The sequence below is a fragment of the Cavia porcellus genome, unplaced genomic scaffold (genome assembly GCF_034190915.1).
Source record: "Cavia porcellus strain 051 isolate PalLab524CR breed Dunkin Hartley unplaced genomic scaffold, mCavPor4.1 scaffold_24, whole genome shotgun sequence".
Classification (NCBI taxonomy): domain Eukaryota; kingdom Metazoa; phylum Chordata; class Mammalia; order Rodentia; family Caviidae; genus Cavia; species Cavia porcellus.
The window spans coordinates 37,756,630-37,780,846 of record NW_026947507.1 but is presented as its reverse complement, the minus strand read 5'-3'; the positions used below and the strand labels follow the sequence as shown (position 1 = coordinate 37,780,846).

Below are 24,217 nucleotides of genomic sequence, written 5' to 3'. Positions count from 1 at the left end.
TTTCTTGTTGGAGGTATGAGTGATTTTAGACACAGTATTATAAAAACTCCACAACCTCGTTGGTCTAGGACCCAAGTCCGAAGCACATAATTGTGAGTCCCTTATTCCACTCTCACCTTAAAGTTCTTACAACTCTGGTTTGAGAAGGAAACATCTAGAGCAGAACACTTCCACCCTTCCCACATCTTGCTTGTTATCTGATGCTTTTTATTTTTATCTCAGAAATAAAATTTTAAAATTGTGGGATAAAGGTAGGGCTGAGTAAATATTTTGCACCCAAAAATGTCTTCAACCATTATATTTTCAAAAGTGAACACTCTCAGGGAAACAGTGATAAGCGAGACAGGTTGGCTGCAATTCCTGAAAATAATCTATTCTAGGGAAAGGGAACTTCAGGTAGCAGAGATTTCACTGGGAAACACCAAGCAATTGACTATGTTTCCAATATGACCTTTATTGAGCAAATACTGTTGTGACGTTTAACATCTAACAACATAAGTTTGCAAACTGTGCATGTCAGCGAGGTTCTCCCATGAACGAAAGTCCATTTTAGATGCACCAGTGAGGTAAACATAATTATTCGTATATAGCTTTCTTAAGGCTAAGAGAGTTCTGTGTTTCATTTAGTATTTTTGGCTCAGTTGGTACTTTGCATAATACATCTCAAGATATCCCCGCTAAGTGCCCCCCTTCCAACAGCTTAGGAAATTTGCAAATTCCCCAGATACATACAATATCATGCATTTGAATCCCCCAAAGACTGAGGAGGGGGCACCCTGAGCTTGCATGCAGTTCCCTCATATTGCACAAAGTAAAATACAATGTCCAGAGCCCCCATGGGAGAACCCATTCTGTGTTGAAGCTGTCAATCACATGCATTTTGAAATTGTCATATGGCTTAACCTTTTTGCAATGGACTCCATTCTTAGTCACTCTGGGTGACTTCCTTTACTATGGCGTGTGAAGTGACCTTTTCTACCTTTTTAGTTGACACTAGTTTCTCCTCAAAGGTCTCTTCATGCTCTTCGACCTTTTGAGTGACGGTTACGGATTTAGTGATGTATTTGGTAGCACCATCGCCTCCCTCACTGGTGATCTTTTCTATCGTTTTGGTCACCACCACATCGCTTCTGTCACCCCCCTTCCTCTCCTCTGCTGGGCTCACGTCTAACCCGTTAGTGACCACGCCTTTCTCCTCTTCCCGCCCGCTGCCAATTTCCTTGGTTTCCTGTTCCTCCTCCTCTTTCCCTTCCACCTCCCCATTGACAGCTATGTCCTCCTTCCTGGATCCCTTGGGGACCTGACCACTCCCTTCCTCCTCCCTCACTCCCTCTTCTTCTGGCTTCTCTTTTTTCTCCTTCTCCTTCGGCTTCTCCTCTTCTTTGGCTTCCTTCTCCACACTCACCTTTCCTGGTTTGGTGGCCACGTCCTCCACAGCTTTCTCCTTCACCGGGGACTCAGCTTTCTCCTTCACTGGGGACTCAGCTTTCTCCTTCACTGGGGACTCAGCTTTCTTCTTCTCCGGCACATCTTTTGGCTTCTCCTCCTTCTTCTCCACTTTCTCTTCCTTGGGAGATTCCTTGGCAACTTCTTTCTTTTCCTCCTCCACCTTCTCTTCTTCTTTCTGCTCACCTTTCCCTGCCACAGCTTCGGCTTTCGGCTTCACCTCTTCCACGGGTGACTTCGGGGCAGGGGACTTGGCTTTCTCTGGCTTTCCTGCCTTGGCTTCTGCCACCAGCTCCTCCTTGGAAGCCAGCTCTTCACTTTTCTTCTCCTCTTTAGCTTCTGCTTCTTCTCCTTCCCCTTCCACCTCTACTTCTCCTTCCTCTTCCTGCTCACCTTCATCCTTTTCACTCGAGCCTTCCTTCTCAGATCCTCCCTCTTCAGCTTGGTCAGACTTAACCCCTTCATCTTCCTCTTCTTCTTCCTCCTGGCCTTCTTCCTCCTTTTCCTCTTCTTCCTCTCCTTTAATTTCAGGCGCAGTAGCTTTCACTGGGGACTCTTTGGCAGCCACCACTTCTTCTTCAGCTTCTTTTTCCTCTTTCTTTTCTTCTGCCTCTTCTCCCTTCTCTTCTTTTGCAGAAACAGCCAACTCCTCTGCAATGGCTGTCAGGGCATCTTCCATTTCCGACTTCTCATCCTCCACTTTGGTTTCTTCTATGATCTCTTCGACAAATTTGTGTTGCACCTTTAGCTTGGGGGCCTCCACTTTGGTTTTCTGAATTTTACTGGATATTGTGACTGAGGGCTGTCGGTGTGTATATATCGGCCCAGTGATGCTTCCTGCAAATGTGCTAAACCTGGTCTCTTCACCCTCCAGGAGTTTCCTAAGAGGGAATCAAAGAAGAAGAGACATAATTAAAATCCCACTGGGCCTCATTACACTATGGGGGATGTAATGGCTACTTGTAGATAAATAGAATCACATAAGGAAAATATTCTGCCAAGCCAGTGTAGTGCCTACTATCATTTCATGGATATGTTGTGTCATATTCAGTGATGGAGACAGACTCTCCTGGACTTCTGTGTTAACTGTTCACTCCCAGCAATCAGCCAACCACACCCAGCCACGAAGCTTACTCTGCAGCTGCGATGAATTTGGTGCAGTATGAATTTGCTGAAAAACTCTCTCATGGCCAAAACACCTCCACAGCAAACAAAACAAAACAAAACTCCCCCCAACAAAAACAAAAGGGGTCTTCTGGAGTATTTGGACTGTCAGGATATACACTGTTACTTAAAAGCAAATATAATGTTCAGAAAATTTTACAAAAGTATTAAGTGTACTTTGGGTGGCCTGTATCAAGTTATAGACAGGTGCTAGTAATTTATGTATCATTACAAATTGGTCTGCAATTTTAATAATAAAATATCTACTCACTATGTAGCTTCCCTGACAAAGGAGAATGCAACTTATTCTTGCTATAATGACCTATTGGTAGTGGAAAACTGCGAAATTTAGAATTTTGTACTTTGAATTCAGTCAAAGTAGTATCAGGAAACAGGATCTCTTTCTCCTTCTTAAAGAGATCATACCTATAAGTGTCTGTATATTTAGTTGTACATTTAGTGTATGTTTCTATGCACTAATGTTACTGTAGATGTAGCTACCGAGAGGTAAGCAGCACACATGACCTATACCTAGGCGTGTCATCCACCCTGTAGTCTAATATACTACATCTGCATTAACTCCATATGTGGAATACCTATATGTATGTTCTAAGTATTTATTCTTAGCCACATGATGGCAATAGCAAGCTATTATAGAGAAAAAGGATGTACTGGTGTTTGTCCTTGACATTATAATCTTGCTAAATCCAGCAGGGATAACATTAAAAATAACAACTTTTTGTGTGCTTTGAGCATTCAAAAATATTTGTCACTAAAAAAGTTAAAGCATAAACTAAGACCTCAGTCGGTGCCCTTCCCTCAATAGCTACAACTTTATGTATAAAAGTGATCAAAACACATTTGCTATCCTTGAGAATGTTTTCTTCTTCACTAGTTAAGGAAAGCAGGCGCTGATCTCAGACCCTGGTGACCTGTCCACTCTCACTCAGGGCCGGTCTCCGCCTGAGCTGCCTCCGCAGTGCGGGAGCCTTCAGGCCACGCCGCCCTCTGCGGTACCTGTACGCAGCGATCTCGATGTCCAGGGCCATCTTGACGTTGAGCAGATCCTGGTACTCTCGCAGATGACGAGCCATCTCCCACTTGGTTCCCCGAAGCTCATTTTCCAACTGCTGGATGGTGTCCTAGAACAGAGAAGCTCGGTAGACTCCTTGGGGCAGGCACTTCCTTCTCGAGCCCTTTGCTACGCCCTGACCCCCCCCCCCAAGTCCCCGTCCCCTGCCCCCTTCAGGGCGTTGAAAACCTAGCAGCCCACTCGTTTTCCCCTTTTAAAGCTACAGGGGGTCGCAGACAAAGTCACTAAGACATTTCAGAGGCACAACGCACACTGAGGCCAGCGAACTTGGCGTCTCAAAGGGAACAAAAGCGCACTGGGGAAACCCCTAGGCGGACCTGGGCTTCCCTCCCTTTGGGATTGATGCGGATTGTGAGATCTCCTGTAATCACTGCTGGGAAAGGGGATGCCTGTGTCTCTACATAAACTATCCTAACCTTGTTTATCAACTATCGTTTAAGCGCATAAATGTGCAAAACTAAACCGACCGAGAAGTGGCACTCTTTTGCAAAAGGTCAGGAATCGCGGGCAGCTGGGGCAGGTGGACAGTGCAAGAGCGTGGAGGAAAAGCGCCAAGAAGACGCTCGCTGCGGCTAAGTTGAGTTTGCGCCTTGGCCAGCGGCCACCAGGGAGCGCGACGGAGAGGGCGCTCGGGCGCGCGCGGGAGCGTCGGGGGCGCGCGGCGCTGGCGCTGGCGCAGGCTGGCCGCGCAGCCGCGGTGCCTACCTGGTAGCTGCTGAGATCGTGGTTGTGGCGCTCCTCGATGTCGCTGAGCTGCCGCTCCAGGGACTCCTTGGTGCCGCGCACCGACTCGAGCTCGATGCTCTTGGACTGCAGCTGGCGCCGGTACTCGGCGATCTCTTCCTTGGCGGAGCGGATGGCCTCCTTGTTCTGCTCGGCCGCCTCGGTAAGCTTGGCGTAGCGGCATTTGAACCACTCTTCGGCTTGGTGCATGTTCTGGTCGGAGTGACACTCGAGCTGCGAGCGGATCTCCTTCAGCGCGGTCGAGATGTCGGTCTTCAGGTAGTCTTTGCGCTCCACCGTGATGTGCGACGCCTGGATCTGGGCCAGCAGGTCCGCCACCTCCTCCTCGTGATTGCTCCGCAGGAAGGCCACTTCATCCTGCAGCGACTGCACCTTCTTGTCCAGCTCCACTTTGACTAGCGACGACTCTTCGATGTCCTTGCGCAGCGCGCGGATGGCCGCCTCGGTGTCGTCGCGCAGCCGGGCCTCCTCCTCGAATCGCTCCTTGAGCCGGTGGATGTCCTCCTCCAGGTGATCGGAGTCCAGCTGCACCTGAGCCTTCTCGTGGTTCACCAGCTCGAGGGTGGCCCGCAGCTCGCGGATCTCTTGGTCGTACGCGTCGCCCAGCTGGGCGTGCGAGGCCTGCTTCTGCCGCAGCGCCTGGATCTCCGCCTCGATCTCCTTGTTCTGCTGCTCCAGGAAGTGCACTTTCTCGATGTAGCCCGCGAAGCGGTCGTTCAGCCCCTGCAGCTGCTCCTTCTCGTTGGAGCGGGACAGCTTGTAGTCGCCGCCCGAGCCGCCGTTGAGCAGGGACGAGGACTGGCTGAAGTCGAGGCTGCTCTCGGCCGAGCTGAGCATGGCCGAGCTGTAGGCGAGGCGCGGGGCGAGCGCGCTGCGCTTGTAGGAGGAGGACACGGTGCTGGGCGAGCCGCGGGACCACGACTGCGAGCGGAAGCCGCTGGACGGGGAGCCGCTGACCCGGCTGAAGCTGGAGCGGGTCTCGGTTATCCGCCGGTAGGCGGACGGGTTGCCCAGCGGGTCCAACGTGTAGCTCATCTTGGAGGCCTTGGGGTGTGTGGCTGTCACAGCGATCTGCCGGCCTCGCCGCAGCCCATTTATAGCCGCGGAGCTGGGCCGGGACCAGGGCCCCGCCCCGTGGAGGCGGCGGCCGGGAAGGCGGGGACTGCGGGCCCGGGCCGGGAGAGGGGGAGGCGGCGCGGCGGTGATTCAGCTCCCGCTCCACGTGGGCCGGCGCCGCAGCGCACCCCGCACTTGGCCGCCCCGTCCCAGCCCCTCCCCCAGCTTCCCTTTTAGCCCCAGACCCCTCGGCGCCCCGCGATTCCCCTCTCTCCACCCTTCACCTTCAGATCGTAGTTTGCGTCCCGGGTGCGAATAGCTCCCCACCGCCCTTTCTTTGTTAGCCGCTCCCTTGCTTTGGGCAGCTCCTTCTCGGGCCCCCGGCTCCCTTGTTTTTCCAGCTGTCCACTCCATAGCCTGCTGTGAAGCCCGTTACTTTTTGCTTTATCCATCTTGGTGCGTTCTCACTTGCCCGTCCCTGGGCCCTCTCCTTCCCTTTCTTCCAGAGCTCTTTAGTTCCACTCACCACGCCCTTCCCCCAAGTCCCGTCCTCCGGACCTTTGCCTTCCAGTCTTTTCTTTCTTCCCCCTTCTCTCTCCTCCCCATCTTCATCTTTCTTTGCCTCCTTTCCTCCCCCCCCCCATGTTTTAAAGCCGCCAGAGCTGAGCGCAGAGGAGTTGTGTCTTGAAGAAGAAAAGACTTTGAGGAACGCTCGGCCTGATCGCTTCAGGAAGGGGACAAAGAGGACAGGCCGGGGTAGTCACTTGTATTAAAAGTGGGATATGGTGCAACATTCTGCTTAACGTTTGGGGGACGTCTGCGCTTCCGCAGGGGCAGAAGGTAAGGCGCTGGTGCTCGCACGGCGTCAGCAGCACCAAGGACAGCGCCCAGACCCGCAGGAGTCCCTGGAGGTGGGCTTCCGCCCGGCCTCGCCCTTCAGCTTGGCAGGGGGAGGGGGCTCCCTGCCCCATCTCTCCCGGAGTAAAGATAAGTGAAGCTTGCTTGCAGCGGCTCTCTTTGCAGGAGCCAAGCTGGAATCCCACGCTAGGGCTTCTCTGCAATGCAGAGTTGGCACAATGCACAGACTGCAGATTTTGAAGAGATGAAATTCATGAAAGTCAGTTAACAGAAATCTAGTCTGGAAGCGCAGTATGAATTTTCTAATATATGGTGGATGCAGGGACTCCGGAGACACAAGGCCTGGAATTTGAAGGTCAAATATTCCTTGAGAAGAAATTTTGAAATCTGTAGAGAGCAAATATCCAGGGAAATAGTTTATAACAAGTTTGAAAACAAATTGCTATTATCTGCTGGCTCAGTACTTTTTATGAGTCAGTGCAGTGATTAAAAGGGCACTCGAATTAATTTTAAGTGAATCTAAAATTTGCCTAACAGTCTCATTACAGCCTTAAATAAAGCAAGATGGTTTTGTCCTCCGTTGTGGATTTTAGTAACTGATTTGGGATACATGTGCCTTGTTTTTCAACATGTTACTTCCATAAGGACTTTACACAAACTTCTTTCTGCACGGTGCATCCCTAATTGTTAAATGTCCTTTTTATTCTGGGTAGTGCTTTTGGGGGTAATTCAGGGTTAAAAAGGTTCAGCATACTGCAAGAGCAAATGAGGGACAGATGCAGGACTGATGAAGATGCTGGGGCCACACATCCAAGTGACTGAGTGTGAAGGAATCACTGTAAAAAGAAGAGACCCTGGACTCAACTGGCTTCTTTTCACAGCAAGCTTTATAGTAGAGTCCTTTAAATGACAGAGTTGTATTGATCAGTAAATTAATCAGAAAAGGATTGGGTTTCCAGGGGGCTTTATTTAAAACTTTTCTCAGCTCCCTTGGCCCATCTGTGTTAAAATGTTAAAATAGAAATAATATTTTAAGGACAAGGCGTTAATTTAGGGAATGACTTTTATTTCGCTAATTTAAGACTGCAGCATTGCAGGCTGCATAGGAGACTCCTGCTCTAGTGTGCTGAGAGATGGCTTTCAGGCAAGGAGAATGATGTCTTAAGTTGCTAAGAGAGACAGATGACAGTTGGGGGACTGAGTTGTGAATACAGTAAAAAATTTGACTTTCTGTTTTCATATGGACAGATAAAGAAAAAAGCACATTAAAACTCTCTGCTTCTGTAAAGTACCAGATCTCAGGTTTAGCTTCAGCCGGGTGCTGCTAGATAGTGCTACACGCTAATTATGAAGTAGTTTTTGCCTTAGTTATGTATCACTTCCTGTTTCTATTAAAATACATACAAATCTTTGGCAATTCCTTCTGCACATTTCTGCAAGGAGAGCACATGGTTAACAGGCAGGCTTCAGCTGTTAGTTTTCTTTAGGGCTTTGGCAATGAGATGACTTTGCAGAGAGACATTTACCAGGAAACACATGTCTAATTTCACAATTAGCCTGTTTTGCCTTGTATCTAAACTAGCTCAAAAACTGTTAAGCTTCCAACTGGTTACAGAGGGAGGAGAGAGTTGTGTACAAATAAAATCACAGCTAATTACTCAGGCTAAATCTAGTGTGTACAGCTTAAATTTTAGTATCAGTGTTATTCAAAGTATTGCTTATTCTGGGCCCTACAGTGTAATGTGTGGAATTATAACAGACACTTTATTAAGGATAAAACATTTCTGGGGTTTAAGAAATGATGGATCCAGGTTTTTATTTAGCAGAGTGTTTCCTTTTATATTAGATTCTTGCTTTGGCATTTCTGAAGGTGATTTGAAGGTTATACTCATCAGTGAATTTGTATGAAAACTTTTTCCAAGAAAAGCTGTAGCAGAATTCTTCTTCTTCTTCTTCTTTTTTTTGCTCATGTTTTCAAAAGCATTTACCACCTTAACATTGTATACAGACAGAAATGTTTTTGTACTTTTTAAAGACCTAATGGCACTAAGGCTATGAAATCCTCTTAAAATATTAATAAGAGAAAATAAACATGGAAATGTATCTGAGTTTATGACACTATTGAGGGAGTTGAATTTACTGTAATATTTCTGTAAGCTATTCTAAATAGGGCAGCTGTACATAAGACTTAGAAGTAAGGGGTTTAATGAAATTGTCTCTGGATTGTTGTTTCATAAGCTATTGTCCGTTTGAATCACTTTCTAGAAAAGTACAGAGCATGTTCCATTCCATAAGATCCTTTGGTAGGAAAAGAGCCAATGCTAGATTTTGAGTTAAGAGATTGCCACTGTGAGGTCCTCTTAAGGTCTATGTAATGGTAAATGGTGAAATATTTTTTGCATAAGAAGTTTATTATTGGATAAAAAAATAAAGATAAAAACAAGGCATTCTCTCTCTTGGTTCCTTGTATTTCTCCTTTCAGTTTTAGTGCCTGTGCTGCCCAAGTGAGCATAGTATATTTCTTCTTTTAAAGAAAAAAAGTACACATTTTGCAAGGAGGATGGTATGTGCGAATGCAGTAGCAAGCCAGAGACTCAGAAGGGAGGCTGCCGCTGTAGATCTGTAGGCTACATCGAGCCAAGACGTGATGATCTGTCCTTTTGCCCAGCCTTCTGTGACGTCTTGAGTCTGGTCCTTTTGCTTGGGATCTGACTCTAAAACTCATGATAAATAATTATTTATACGTTGACTTTGGTTATTTATTTAAAGTGTTATTGTTGTAGAAGATTAGGAGTTTGGTTTGCTGCAATGGAAACATAAGGAAAAAGAAAACTCCAGTACTTTTTTGTGCTCCAACCTTGGGGTGTTAAACTTTAGGAGCAGATGTGGCTTTTCTTGTTTGTTCTTGTTTCAGATGCTGAAAGCAAAATAAAAGTACCCTCAGGGTAAAAAGGCTGTTTCTTGCTGGGAACATTGGGACATGAATATATGTCCCTATTGTTTTTAATTAAAGCAAATTCATCTGGAGCAGTGTCGCTTTTCTGACACTGAGCCATCAAAATAGAATCTGTTTCTGTTGACAAATATTCTTTGCATTGAGTATTGCTTCATATTGCTGTCAGTGGTGGCTTTTGTGCAGTTAATTATGATGGCTTTTATGAAATTAATTAAAATATTTATAAAACTTAGTATATTTCATCTTTATGTGTTCCAAATACTAACTTGAACAGTTTTGAATCTCTCTGTCTGGAAATTTCATGTTTTACGGGGAAACGTGTAGCTTCTCAGCCTTAACATAGCTCGCTGATTTTTTGCTGTGTAATCCTTTCACCAGTGACTCAGTTCTGTGAGAGTCAGAGGAGAAACACTTAGAATTTTAAAAAGGTAATAGAGCCTTGCTAACAGTGATTCTAAAAATAAAACTCCGTAGATGCATTTAAAATACTGCTGTATTAATTTTGAGCATGTTTTTAATTGATCATGTTGGCTTTACTTCTAAAGTGGCAGCGTTTAGTATGTTGAGTACTTGAATTTTTAAAACTGCACAGCACATGTACCAATTCAGCCCCCTAACAGTTACTGCAGATCTCATTCCTAGCTTACCAGGGCCTGACTTAGCAAGAGACATCATTCTTGTATTAGAGACTCTTAATTAAAGTGAGCTTTGTTAAGCTGCTGCAGATCAAGGATCTAATACCCTTGGATTGAATATCTGAAAAGAATTAAACCCAAGGACATAAAGGGGAAAAGTCCCACCTAATAATTAAGTGCCACTGTCCGAGGCCTGGGTTCTTTTTACACAGCCTTGGCAATTCTGAAAAGCAGTGCTTTTTCTCAGTCCTCTGAAAATGGTCCCATCATCAGAGCTTGTTCCTCTCCCTTGCATTGCCAAACTTTATTTATTTTAGGGTATTTTTAGGGGATAAATTCACAAAATGCAGAGAGACAGTAATTTATGTGTTCTAGATTTTATCTCTGCAATTTAAATATAGAGAGGATCTTTCTGTTTATGAAATTCCATGCCCCATTTTGTAAACTCAATGTGTCTGAGTGTGCTATGTGCTAACTTTAGAAGCAGGAAGGTGGTACTGTATACCACGAGGTCTGGGTTCTACCTAGGTATTTTGCTTGAATTTTCTACTTTAAAGAAGATTTTTAAAGTCCCTTTCAATGAAGACCAATAAAATAATAATGATGCTAATAGTAATAATAGATCAAGGAAGCCTAATTGGGTGTGAGACTAACTTCTGTCCCTTTTCCTGTTTGCCTCTCTCTCCTGGGTAACTGAACCGAAAGCCATTACGAAGCTGAAGATCAAGGTATGACTCACACTGTGCCTGTGGGAGGCGGCAACTTGTAACTGGGCTGAAATACTATTGATAACGGCACCCTGAATCCCCAAGCTGTCATTGTCATTACTACCATCAGAGTTCTGCATGCGAGCAATGCTTTATATCAGAGTCATAAAACAAAAACAGAAGCAGACCAAACTATGTTGTTGTCTTCTAGCCTGAGGACCGAGAAGAGACTGGGGAGGGCACAAGTTATTATTATTCTTAGTTTACGGTGGATTAAGTTGCTTCAGAGATTTCTCCAAGACCATCCATCTGGTAAGTTGGTAGCGTTGGGACCAGGATTCAGAGCTTCTGAAACAAGTGCTAGCATTAAAATTTCCTTTAGTAGTGTATTAAACATAGTCTCAATCAGCATGAAAAAATTAAGAGGAGGAGCTACATAATAGCAATATCAATAATCAAATCAATAACTTAATTAAGTTCTTATCATACTGTGGGTGCTGTGCCAAAGGAAGCTGATCTCCTTTAACCATTATGACAAGTTTTGGAGGTGACGGCATCACCATCCTCACTGTATAGAAGAAAGAGCAGCTGCAGTGGCTCAGAGAGGTCTAGCACACACACAGCTGGAGGGAGAGGCATGGAGGCAAAGGAATCTAGGAGTCTGATTGTGGTGAGTGGCCCTCACAGCTGTCATCAGGAGGCTGCACTGTCCGTCATAGACAAAATGTCATTTAGAGGCTCGTGGTTTAACTACTATTAGGTCACACTAAAAAGCTGACTACCATGCACGCTTTTGCTGCTTTCCCCCAACTATTTACATAAAAACCAAACATTTAAAACTCTCAGATGAATTTTTTTCCTTTGACTGCAACTTTGTTAAAGGCAATAAGGGCAAAATCTTTCAATTCCTTGTCTGTTACATTTTATCTTACGTTGAACTTCTATGTCACTTGAAGGGCATCTAATTCAGTCATTGTTGTCCATGCCTTATGAATAATGCCCTTAATCATGTGTCTATGATCTTATCTGGGGTCTACTTTTCACTCACATTTATGGGTACTCTTTAGGTTTTAGGAGATTTTCATTTGTACTACAGATCAATTTATCATCCTATCATTTATTCACTAATATATCTATCTATTTAAATACACATAATTTTGAAGGAAAATCTCATAATCATTTGTTTGTATTTTTTTCTGCAGATGTCTAACTATTTAAACTAAATCTAATTTGAGAGACCCTGGCTAGTAAGAAGCTTTTGAATCTTGGCCACAGCAGGAGCTTGGCCCACAGTCTTCATTAGCAAAGGTTTACCATGTGGTCGTTGGCAAGAAGGCAGCTTTCAAAATCCACTAGAACAGTAGAGGGACAGATAGGAAGCATCTTAAGTGAATCTCTTGGTCATCTACTTTATTAACTAAAGCCAGAGTTACGTGCTTGTTCTTATATAGGTTGCTTGGAGACAAGTCAGCCTCAGACCTAGAGCTGTTATTTATGAGATAAAGATCTCTGACTCAACCCTATTTTCATTTGTATAAATCTGCTTCAGTGTCTGCATTCTCGGATGGGGTCAAGGAAGAGAATCGTTTCTCATTTTTCTTTTTGTAAAGTTGACCTTGAAAAGAAGAGACGTGTACCCGGTATTAGTCATGGTAGCAATCAGCTCCTGGGTTTGGATTGCATACGTTATTAGAACTGGATGTCTAATGATGAAATTCCTTCTCCAGCCAGTGTGACTCATTTAGTATAATTGGTTATGTTTCCTCCTGCTTCCTGGTACTGTGCATGGCTCCTTCTTTCTCTGGTGCTCAGTGTATCCTGGAAACCTGTTGTTCTTGTTTCCTAAGGGTTAGGCAGTGGGGTGACACTCTCACCTTGAGGTGCAGCTACTGGAGTTTTGCTGAGGACCCCATATCACAGCAGAGAAAGCATCTACATCTGATTTCCCAGACTCATTAACCCTTTGGTGAGCATTTAGAGACCCGATGGAGAGGCAAGAATTCACCTGGGGTAAAAGAGAGGCAAATTGATGTACTTTTGCTCACCAGGTTTGGCAGTAAAAATGTTAGCATGAAAGTTACAAACCTGCTCAGTCAGAATGGTGTTGAATGCTTCCTTTCAGGCAACTGGTTTAATGCAAGGTAAAAGAAAATTTTATTTCCCCATGTACCCAGGCAGGCGGATGATCCTAAGTGGATGCTCCAACGTTCTCCCTGTTTCTCACACACAGACATAACAAGAAAGAGAACATACATTGCCAGGTAGTAGGTAGTACCTATCATCATTCAAGGCAAATCACTCTAAATTTGCTTTCTTTTTGACTTCCTTTCCTCCTTTTGCTGGAAGTACATGCCGAGTGAGAATGAATGAAACACGCAACTTTGGGAACCTGCGTTCTTCCTTGAATACACTTTACATATTTCACTTCAGGGCTACTGGTGATGCTGCCAAAGGACAAAGGAGAAATCCCACCAGTGTGGATGGAGAGGAAGCCTCTCACAGGAAGTGGCAGCAACCTGCGATTTACCCACAAACCTGGAGCCTCTGGATCCCTGGATTCAAGCCCCAGTGAAGCCAGTCTCCACTTCTCCAGCTGTGTGAACTGGGACACAGCCATCTGTTTCCCCATGTGTTAGAGTGGGGGTGATCTGAGTCTCTCTCATGGACTTGTCTTAGAAGAGTGCTCAATAAATGATAGCTATTATTATTAGAGTTTTGTTTTCTCTGTGTTTAGGTTTTTAACAGTGTAGAATGTATTTATTGAGCTCATGCTGAATACTGGTCACATTTATGTATCTCTTCTGAGATTCTCTTGTTTTCTTTCTTTCTTTCTTTCTTTCTTTCTTTCTTTTCTATCTTTCTTTCTTTTCCCTCTCTTCCTTCCTTCCTTCTCTCTCTCTCTCTCTCTCTCTCTCTCTCTCTCTCTCTCTCTCTGTCTGTCTCTTTTTTCTCTTTCTTTCTTTGAGTGAACTGGGCATAGTGGTGCCTTAAAACTTTAATCCCAGCACTCTGGGAGTCCAGCCTCAATAACTCGGTGAGACTTTGTCTCAAAAACTAAAACATAAAAAGAACTGAGCATGTAGCTCAGAGGGAAGGTTCTAGGTTCAATCCTCAATACCATAAAACCAAAACAAACAAAACAAGATAAACAAACAAGAGACCGAGACACAGAGAACTAAAATACCTGCTTGAGGACCCTTAGGTAGTAAGAAGGGCTCTGTCCCAAGTCAAGTGTTCTCTTCTCCACAAATTGGCGTCTAAGAATATTTTAAAAATAACCATTAATTATAATTGCCTTGTTAACATAACACTTGTATTCTTACCTATTTAAGTGTTTCAGTTCGTGTCTTTCATATTTTTTATTTATAGGAAGTTCCTATCAATAGCTGAAAATCAGAGGGAAATTATAAATACATTTCAGCAAAAATAGTGTAGGAGTGCAAACAGTTATTTATCACAGCATGCTTCATATTAAAATATCTGACAGACAGCTTATTATTTTTCTTGACAAACTGCTAAGGCTCCAGAAAAGGATCAGAAAGTTCTCTCTCCCAATGTCATTTGTCTGAAATACCAGTTGTCAGAACACTCAGAAACCTCTAGTGCTTGCTAAAGCTTTCTTTCTTAAAAAAAAAAAAAAGTTTATAATCAGAAAAATACTGTAATGGGCAAATCTGAATGCAAATTTCTTCCTTTGAAATTACATTAAGGGTGTAAATTACCTTGAGTGGCAAACATTTCTTTCCTGGATTCCGTATGCAGTGCTGCAATTACATCTTCCAGGGCTCCTTGAAATCTTTCAATGGCAACAAATGCGGAATGGCAATAATTACGAAAACCACTTGTGGTATGAAGTTTAATTTAAGATCCAGGATCGTGATTCTATATTTGAAATACAAAATCCAAATCCAACCCTGCCATACTTTCACCAGCACCTCAGGCCAAACAGTTCTTTTGTTGGCTGATTCACAAATCTGAAGTGACAGCACCAGCAGGTCACGCGACCTTGGGCTGCCCTTGGCTTTAGTTTGCTTATCTGCCACATGCGTGTAATACCTGCTCTGTCTAAATAAGAGGACTTTGCCAAAGAACATGTGAGGTTTTGCATTAGCTAGATGAAAAGACTAAGGTGATTTAACAAGGGACACAACATTTCAGCGGCTGAGAGAACACATTGGCTTATTTCTCTTTCCTATACCAATGCTGAGGTTGAAGCAGTCTGCTCTGATCTACGTTATCATTTTGGGGTTCTAGAGTCCTTGCTATGTATGCGTGAAGGCGATCATTTCATCTCCTTGTTCAGAATTGAATTTCATGTTCCAACAAACAGGAAAAGGAGAAAGCACACAGGTTCTTTTCAAGTCCAGGCTTGGAAAGCACAGGTCATTTCTCTTTACCTGCCACTGGCAGCAGCAGTGTAGAAAAGGTCAAGTGATTGCAAGGGGAGGCTGGAGGTGTAGTCTGTGGCTAAGCAGCACAGGCCCAGCTGCAACTTTCTTATCATCCAGGAAGGAGAGAATAATAGATTTGAATAAGTAAATATGTCTGTCCTAAGGACGCAACAGCTGGGGTACTCCTAACGTGAAAGTAAGCTAGTATTATTTGAACTTCTTCAAGAGCTGTGTGCACACCTTATTTTACTATCTTCATAGATCTGTAAGGTAGACAGCAGTATGGCACAAAAGAAAACAGAGCTGCAAAGATTTAGCCAATTCCAAAGGACTTTGAATGGCGCAGTTGGGATTGGAAACACATCTACTCCAGCAGAGTGCAAAGAGAAGAGATGAATGGATTGACTGGGTCAACGGGCACCGTTATTTGAATTCTGGTACCATGGCTCTCTGTCTTTTCTCAATGAGTCATCTGTTCCTTGCCTTCTATCCCAAAGCTGTCCCCACACCACAGCTCCTTTTCCACCTCCTCGTGAAGACTGCATGGCCTCCTCTGAGCTCCTGTTTCTTAGGTTCCCTCAGAACTAGGTATGCGTGAGTTAGTGGTTATCCTGGCTTCTTTTGTTTTATACTGTGCTTCTGAATAGGTCTTGTTCCTGCAACGGGACTTAGGTTACTTAAAGACAAAGACCTCTTTGCAATGCTAATTTACCTTCTTTTAATTCTCTCCCTCTGCCAGTGTGCAGAACAGTAGCAAGTAACACAGATGCTTCTAAGACATAAATGGAGTCTCAGCTAGGATTTCCTAGACCCAGGAAAGCAGAGGATTTCTGTTTTGTCTTTGCTATTCAATGGCAGTTTGGTTGGCTTTGCTTACGTGTAGGTTTGGGCCTTTGCATCTCCTGGTCAGAACCCTTCTGCGACATTCACATGTGAACTCCTTTCTCAGCCTAGAAGGAAGGTCGAGCAAGGTCAGAGCACTCACAAAATTCAGGAGTTGTGGCCTTTCAGGTGTGTGGCTCCCCTGAACTGATAGCAGTGAAACTTTTGATGCTTCTCCATCTTTCTGTCTGTTTCCCATTGTTTATGAAGACTGTTCATAGCCATATCAGTCTGTAAACTACACTTTAAGTGGGAAGGATGATGGAATAATTATGCATTTTAGCATTTCATATGTGTAGCCAATGGCCAATCAATGTGGACAATCAAGTGGTGAACAGTAAAAGAAGGGGAGAAAAAGTGATTCTTTTTTCTGTTGACCACTTCCCACCAATATGTAGAAAACAGTCAGTTTTGGCCTTTTGGGCACAAGGGAATATCCTTGCCGAGATGCTGCATGTGCCACATCCGGGTGTTACGGACACTCATCAGCTTCATCCCGTCCTTTTGATTTTACTTGCTTCTGAGCTTCAGGGAAAATCATACACAGAATCTACTTTTTGCTAATTTGCATAGAGAAGGAAAAAAGGAAGAAAGTCCTTTAGCGACTGTTGATGTTTTGGGGACATTGTGAGGAATCTGAAACTCTGGCTTGAGAGTCCTTACAGGAGGACCACCCTTCCAAATTGGAGATTCCTGCCAAGGAGGCTCCTGGTCCTTCCCGGATGGCAGGTTCGGTTGTGATGGGTTCAGCTCACAAGTGTCTGAGAAACTAAAGAGTGGTATTCAGTGTCTTGGGGGATTTCTTCTTAGCTTGAAACTCAGTTATTTTAGAAAAATGTGCGTGGGTTCTTGTTAGACAGGTAGTAAAAATAGCAAATGTGCCTCATGTCATTTAAAACAATCAAGCATTTATATCACACTTTGTATTTCCAAAGTGATTTGGAAGTGCTTAGATTTGTTGTCAGTGACAATGATTGTGTGAATCATAATTATAAAGTGTTTTAACTCTACTTTGGGTGAGTAAGAGAGAGAATCTATGTGCTAGCTAGCAGGGATGTGAAACATCTTTAGGTCTTGGTTTCTGTTAGACTTTGATTGTCACTGCTTCTTCGAGGGAAGAAAATGGAGTCTGAAGAAGGAAAAGAGGAATGGACAAAATCTAGGTGTAGTGGCTGCAAAATAATTCTAAGTAGGTGGAAATTCACTTGCTGTAAAAAATCCTGTAAGTGGAGGGTCCACATTTGAATTAAAATAAAACTTTTTATAAAGTGAATAAAAAGCTACTAAAAAAGAAGGGATATTGGTTGGGGAATAATTCTAAAAACTTCACTAAAAAAATTGCTTTATAAAAACATCATGTCCAGAAATACTGAAACCTTTCTTTCTAAAATCTAATGAAAGATTTAGAAATACTGTAAGTTATTATTTATCCCATTATTTTCTATTCCACTTATAGTAATAATGATAATAATAATCCCTTTATAAGAGACTTAATTTACTTTAGTGTAACTTTCTTGTGGTTCTACCTTTGACAATTGCTTGTCATATTTTGGGATAAACTGTAGTTCTTATAAGAGAGAATTCCAATTCTCTTTGTGGCTTAAATTCCTTTACCTGGTAATAATTAGGTCAATAAAATAAAGAAAAATTATCTCCTCAATCTAATTTTTGGTAATTTGAGGCACATCATTTCTTAAATCATTTCTCAAATGATTTTTTTCAGTTTAATCCTGAAAAAAATCATTCTTTCATTCAGCTCCTCAGTTACCTTTCTCTGGGACCCTACAATGATGAAATACTGGTCTAGGAGCTGTGGTTTTTCCTAAAACACCTGAAGAGTCGGACTAGAACTGTGTCCAGCCTTGATCTGAATGTTTGCAGACAATTTTCTGATTCTGAATGGAGACCTACCTCAGATTGCAAGAACAGCTAGGTATAAAGCCCCCCATCCTTCAACGCTGTGCTTATCGCATTTTCTTTTACAGTATGCCAGACATTGTGATCAACACTGAAAAATTAGAAGCAAATAAGACTGAGCCTCTGCTTTGGAGAAACCACAAGGGAGAGAGACAAGGTGTCCTGGTGCGGCAGTCTGTGGCTGGATGCCATCATAGGGAAAGATCAGTGACATGCAGGACACTTGATGTACACTCACTTTGATCCTGCAAATGCCACTGTAAGGTCTGTACTGTTCTCATTTTATGGGTTAGAAAATTGAGATTCTGTGAAGTATGTTATGACTTACAAACATGGGAGCACGTGTTCTTTCCAGCACATTCTTTTTCATCCTGGGTCCTCACCTATCTGGATAGGACTCTAGGGTTAGCGTGAAGGAACTGAAGTGCAGGCTGTAATTTTTCCAGGGTTTTCATGCAGGATTGGAGCCTCAGTCTCCTTTAAGTCCTCTGTGTGGATCAGATGATGTGCTAACTGGCTGCGCATGTGTTACTTGGGTGTATGTGTGGACTGCAAGGAGCCGGTAGGGATTTTATCAGGCTTGTGAATCGCTACCCTCACTCATTTATTTGTGGGGTGTGTCATGCTTCCCTCAATGAAGTTGTTTTTCCTTTCCTTCTCACAGTTTTTGTGTTGAGAAGGGTGGGTAGAAATGTCCTGTGCTGGCTACAGCAATGTGCTCAGGTGTAATTTGACCACAAATTCTTATGCTGATTTTGTTGCAAACATCTGAGGTGTAACCTTTCATATGCTATTTCTGTTTTTCTAGAATTATGACATTTTCTTAAAGATGGATAGGCAGGGAAATCATCTGAGAAACCCGAGGATAAGAGGCCAAATAAATGCTTAATTTGAATGAACCTTGTCTTAGTTACCTTCCTCATTGTTGGGCCAAAATACCCTGCACCTCCAGGGAAGTAAGGAGAAGTTTATCTTGGCTTACAGCACAGGCTTCTGTCCATAGTCAATTGGCTTCAAGGTAAGGAAGCACGGCGAGGGCCACGGCAAAGGACCACATGGTGAGCAGGAAGCAGAGAGAGAGTCCAGACAGGAGCTGTAATCCACTCATTCTCCTAAGGTCACACTGACCATACAGGAGGCTTTAGGGACACATTTAGATTTAAACCATAGCAAACCCCAAAAGGTACAAGACCTGTGCTTGAGTCACTTTTGTAGGTGACCCAGGTATTAGAGGGTCGAGGGAAATGAACAAGTCAGAGTAAAAAAATTTGCATATGCATATACATATGTGTATGTATCTGGATTATGGAGCACACATACCTTGTTGTACATTCTGAAACCTATTTTATCAGTTCAAAACCTACTTCTTATTTTAAGAGAAAAAAACAGAAAAATTAGAAAGCAATCAAGCAAACAAACAAAAACAACAGCAAAAGTCAAACAACAGTAACAACAAAATAGTGAAATAGGATTTCAAAATAAGATGATAGGAATTTAACCATGGTTATTATACTGCATGTTGTTATTTTCTTTTTTTGTTTAATTTTATTTTGAAAGTAGTAAAATACAACAGAACAAGACAGAATAAAGCCAACTAAGATCATACAGTGAAACTGGTACAGAACTTCACAGCAGGTTACCGGGATAACAGTAATAGGTATCACAGTATATTTCGTTATCTTTACAATAGTTGTTCTTTCAATCACATATATCAAAATAAAATGAAGTACAGAGCATTATAGAACTTATCAAAAATAGAATATTGAATAGAGCAGTACCATTAATCAGAATAGAGCAAAACAGTAAAAATATTTGCCTTCAAAGAGATGGTAGAAGGAAGTCCCCCTTATTTGCTATGGTCAACCTCCCAGGAGATGCTCAGATTTCTGGTTCCCATTTGTTAAGGGGTGGGGGTAAGGGAAGTGGGATGTTTGACTGCACCAGTTGGTTCACTATTGCTTAGCAAGTAGACAGGCTGGTTGCTTGGTTTCCCAGCTTCGTAAGTTCCAACATGGTGTGGATCTCAGGAGACACTGGTGGTTCTCCCCCTGGAAGGGCCGAAGTCTTGCATGTTGTTATTTTCTAGAATAGTTGTTTAGGTTACCAGATGCAGGTATTCAAAATTGATCAAACAATGTGATTTCCTTTTCAGCAGTTTCTTTTCTTTTCACTATATCTATTGTAACTTTTGGATCTATTTATTTCATTTTTTATACTAGCGGGACCATACAGTGTTTACATATGTGAGCTTGATTTCACTTTTGAGTATGGTATTTAGTTGCATCCATTTACCTATAAAAGTCTCAAGTTATCCTTCTTTATAGCTGACTAGTAATTCACTGTATAAAAATACCACTTTTTTTTTTTATCCATTTCTCAGTTGATGGGCATTGGGTTGTTTCCAAGATTTAGCTATTACAAATTGTGCAGCTATAAACATGGGTGCACATAGATTACTGTGGTATGATGTTTTCCATTCTTCTGGGAAAATACTCAGAAAGGGGATAACTGGGTAAAGCCTACTTTTATTAGCTTAAAAGGGTAAGTTAAAAATATTAAGTTATAAAAGGGTTTTTACATATTTATTTATTTATTTATTTATTTATTTTTGGTCTTTTTCCTTTTTTTACCGGTACCAGGGATCGAACTCACGACTGCCTGCTTCCAAGGCAGGCGCTTATGCCGCTGAGCTAAATCCCCAGCCCCTTACATATTTATTGATAAATGGATCCTCTATGTAATTTTGACTCCCAATAGCCTGAGATCCCCTGGAAATTTTCCACTGACCAGGAGCACTCATGTATCTGAAACCAACCTCCCTGTCTTCTCCCTCCTCTTCCCTTCTCTATTAAATGTCTCTATTTTTCCAATCGTCATTGCCTGAAATCTCGGTCTCCTACTCAATGAATCACTTCTTATTTTTCTTATTACCAGATCTGTGGCCTCGCCCTGTCATCATAGAGATAAGATTTCTTCCTGGACCTCACTGAAGAGTCTGTCAGATCATATAAATCACCCTCAGCACCTGGGGAGGTCTGGGGTGAGCTCTGTGTATGAAGCAGTCAGCCCACCACATCTGTTCAATGGTTTGGATCTGGAACATCCCCAAAGACCTATGTGCAGCAGGCTTGGTACCCAGCTGGTGGCACCAGTGAGAAGTGGTGTAGGCTATAGCAGGAGCCCAGCTGGAAGAAGTAGGTTAGGATACCATAACCTTGAAGGTGTGCTGGGGACTCTGGTCCCTTTGCATTTCTTTTTTTCTTTCTTTCTTTGCCATCTTGAGGGGAACAGCTTTGTTCTGCCATGCATTTTCCCCAGGATGCACTGCCTTGCCATAGTCTTAGGAACCACTGGACCAAGCAACCATACACCAAAAGCTCTCAAGCTGGGAACCAAAATAAATCTGTTTTCCTTTTAACTTTCTTATGTCATTTTGTCATAGGGAGAAGGCTGCTGTACACAATCTATGTCACCAAGAACAGAGTGACCTGCCAAATTTTGGTCTCCTTGCTCACAAGAGAGCTTGAATAATTGGTATCATGGTGTTCTTCTACTTATGCTGCATTTGTTTACTGGAGCTGGGGGAGAATCTACTTTTCTGGATGTCATATGGCTTGTCTTATTTGTGCCTCTGATCCTCATAGAGTGCTGTGAGATGAAAATGTTGGTGAACACAAGAAAGGTGTGGTTGGCTTTGTCTTGGTCACTACTGATACCATAGGCTGTTGGCAGTAGACAAAAAAAAAAAATCGACTCAAGATCACCTGGTATTAGTTTATATACAGGAAAATGTAAAATGTAAATGACTTGTTCAAGGTTATCCTCTGAGTAAACAGTTGATTTAGGAATCCAAATGCCTGTCCTCTGATTTTAAAGCTGGAGTTTGGCTTATGTAATACACAATTTTGCTTGCATTCTAAATTGCAGTGGTGGGGGAGCGTGATGTACAATGAGTGATGGAGGAGAGGAATGCATGTGTGTGAGTGCATGTGTGTGTGTGTGTGTGTGTGTGTGTGTGCAAAAGATGGAAGTGTATAGGATTTCTATTAATCTCATGCACATTCATCTATAGACTTCTGTAAGAGCAGTCTTCAAAACTGTAAACACAACAAAACAAAACAAAAGTGTAGAGTCAGGCTTTCATTCGCAGTTTGCTTTTGGCTGCACATATCAGGTACCAGAATCACCTCGTCCTTTCTCTGTTGGCTCAGCCCCATGCGAGGCACCGAGGTGAGGGCTGGAGATTAGGATTCCATCCAACTTGCATCTCAGCCCCAGGGAGTTCAAAGTCTTTCACATTCATCCACATGAGACTCATTAAGGAATCTGTTAGAAAGCCTGATTTATTGAACATTCAAGAGCCAAAAGGAGCTAACTATACATTATTTAGTTCAAATCACAATTTCAGAGCTAAAGAATGGGGTGCAGCAAGGTTCTGGGCCTTCTGAATGTCTCTTTCTTCTTCATGCTTGACCCTAAAGTAGAACCCAGATCTCCTGACTTCTAGCCTTTCAGTCAGCTGCAAAAATGACTAGACAGTTTTCTGCAGAAACTCCAGAGTCACATGGGAAACTTAAAGAAGAAAGGAAAAAAAATACAAACAAACAAATGCACATAACTGGCCCTGGATGCTGAGCTGGGTGAGACCTGGACATCTTTCCTTCCGTTCCCTTCCCTTCCCTTCCCTTCCCTTCCCTTCCCTTCCCTTCCCTTCCCTTCCCTTCCCTTCTTCCCTCCTTTTCCCTTCTCTTCTTTTCCCTTTTTTCTTTTAATGCTTCCTCTTCACCAGGGAATTCCACTGTACAGCCTGAGCTGAGAATGACTGTCCCAGGAGCTGTCAAGGGTACAGAGCAGGAAAGACATCGCCTGGCCTCTGAGGCCCCATTCTGACTGGAGGAGAGGCTTGTGTCGAGGAGGAAGGTCTGCATGGTGTGGCTGCATCAGCATCTTAATATGCAGGAGAATCGCTTGCATTTGAATCTTGCCAATGCTTTCTGTAGTGTTATAAATTTTTATTTTGTTGTTGATTATTTCCTGGAATTAAGCTGATCTTATTTATATGCCTGTATTATATCTTAGTTTTAATAGAGAACATAATTGAATTTCAAGGATAAAGCTTATGTTGTTTTCCAAGGAAATTTACTTTCTTTGATTTAATTGTAACATTGGAAAATTAGTTCTGGCTAAATGTATTGTTCCAATTATAAATTAAGAAAATAAGAGCAAATCAATATTTTCAAATTATGAGGAGACCAAAACCTAAGGATAAAAAAAGAAACAAAGAAAACAAAACAAAACAAAAAAACAAGTGAATGAGATGAATCAAATATGCAAGCTTAAATGTCATTTGGTTTCTCTTATATGAGAAGCCCAAAGTATAAATAAACTAAATTAAGTAAAATAAAGATCTATAAATATAAACAATAAATAAATGTAATAAAACAAAATATAAAGATAGACATTAGGAAACAAGGAGATCTTCTGCAGAAGAGGAGAGCAGGAGATGGGGAAGGGAGGAGAGAAGAGCGGGAAATGGCACACACACAAAAATAAGACCTATTACGTCCATGGACAAACTCCCCGCAAATGAATGCATCATTATGTTCTGCAGACACGGTCTAATCAAAAGAAAAATTAAAACAAAGAAAACAAACATCTTTTCCTTCATCTACCCCCATCTTCATGGTAGCTAAACAAAATGCAATAGACTGTGGCTTGCAGGTAACTGAGATTTATTTCTCAGAATTCTAGAGATTCAGAAAGCCACAGTCAAGGCCTTGGGAAGCTGAGAAGGGCCTGCCTTCTGGTTCACCAATAGCGCCTTCCTGCTGAGGACCCGGCTCCTACTATGCTGGGCTTAGGATTTCAGCATATGACTCCTTCTGGGAGAGCAGCACTGACATTCAGTACACAGCACCAACTGGATAGTTCTTAAATCAGTCACTTTCTCTTCCTTTCTCCCAGCATGAGCTGGGAATTTGGGCAGGCGATGGAGAGGTGCTTGCTTCCCTGTGGATCCCTCGCAAACATGGGAGGCGCGAGCTGCCCTTGGTTGTCATGAGCTCTTGGGCTCATCCTGTTCCCACCAGGCTTTCTTCAGACTGTTCATATTTTGAGCTCTAACCAGCTGCCTTCTGTTTTCTCATTTAAACTTCCTTAGTTTACATAATTTTATTGACCTCACTAAGGAAATCCAGGGCCAAGAAAGCTACCCACGAGCAATTTTAATTTAGAAATTAAAGCTGTCTGATGAATGTAAGCATCCGCAGTGCTGATTTCATTAGTTTCTAGGTTAATTGCATGTCTTACAGTTAAGACTAATTGACTTATGATAAAGCCAGCCCGTGGGTTCAGTGGTAAATCTGTTC

General features: G+C 42.8%; 1 protein-coding gene and 1 long non-coding RNA gene across 5 annotated transcripts; one reads left to right on the top strand and one right to left on the bottom strand.

Annotated features, from left to right (window-relative positions):
- Nucleotides 1-434: 434 nt before the first annotated feature.
- On the bottom strand, nucleotides 435-5,529 carry Nefm (neurofilament medium chain). The gene is made up of 3 exons (XM_003479359.5): nucleotides 4,409-5,529; nucleotides 3,628-3,752; nucleotides 435-2,327 (listed from the first exon to the last, which is right to left on the bottom strand). Exons 1-3 carry the CDS (start codon nucleotides 5,480-5,482, stop codon nucleotides 926-928), a joined length of 2,601 nt encoding a protein of 866 aa, XP_003479407.1. The 5' UTR covers nucleotides 5,483-5,529; the 3' UTR covers nucleotides 435-925.
- A 211-nt stretch (nucleotides 5,530-5,740) lies between these two features.
- On the top strand, nucleotides 5,741-21,703 carry LOC101788155 (uncharacterized). 4 transcript variants are annotated; one of them, XR_010042660.1, is made up of 5 exons: nucleotides 5,741-6,343; nucleotides 10,658-10,680; nucleotides 10,871-10,971; nucleotides 17,918-18,113; nucleotides 20,784-21,703. It is a non-coding gene; the product is annotated as an uncharacterized LOC101788155 (long non-coding RNA). The 4 variants fall into 4 exon arrangements; XR_010042658.1 differs by having other exon boundaries at nucleotides 5,741-10,971; XR_010042659.1 differs by lacking the exons at nucleotides 17,918-18,113; nucleotides 20,784-21,703 and adding an exon at nucleotides 13,090-13,371 and having other exon boundaries at nucleotides 5,741-10,680.
- Nucleotides 21,704-24,217: the final 2,514 nt, after the last annotated feature.

Coding starts and splice junctions, on each gene's coding strand:
- Nefm (XM_003479359.5), bottom strand. CDS start 5,482: ATGAGCTACACGTTGGACCCGCTGGGCAACCCGTCCGCCTACCGGCGG. Junction 3,753..4,408: donor ACGATCTCAGCAGCTACCAG/GTAGGCACCGCG, acceptor TCTCTGTTCTAG/GACACCATCCAGCAGTTGGA. Junction 2,328..3,627: donor ATCGAGATCGCTGCGTACAG/GTACCGCAGAGG, acceptor ATTCCCTCTTAG/GAAACTCCTGGAGGGTGAAG.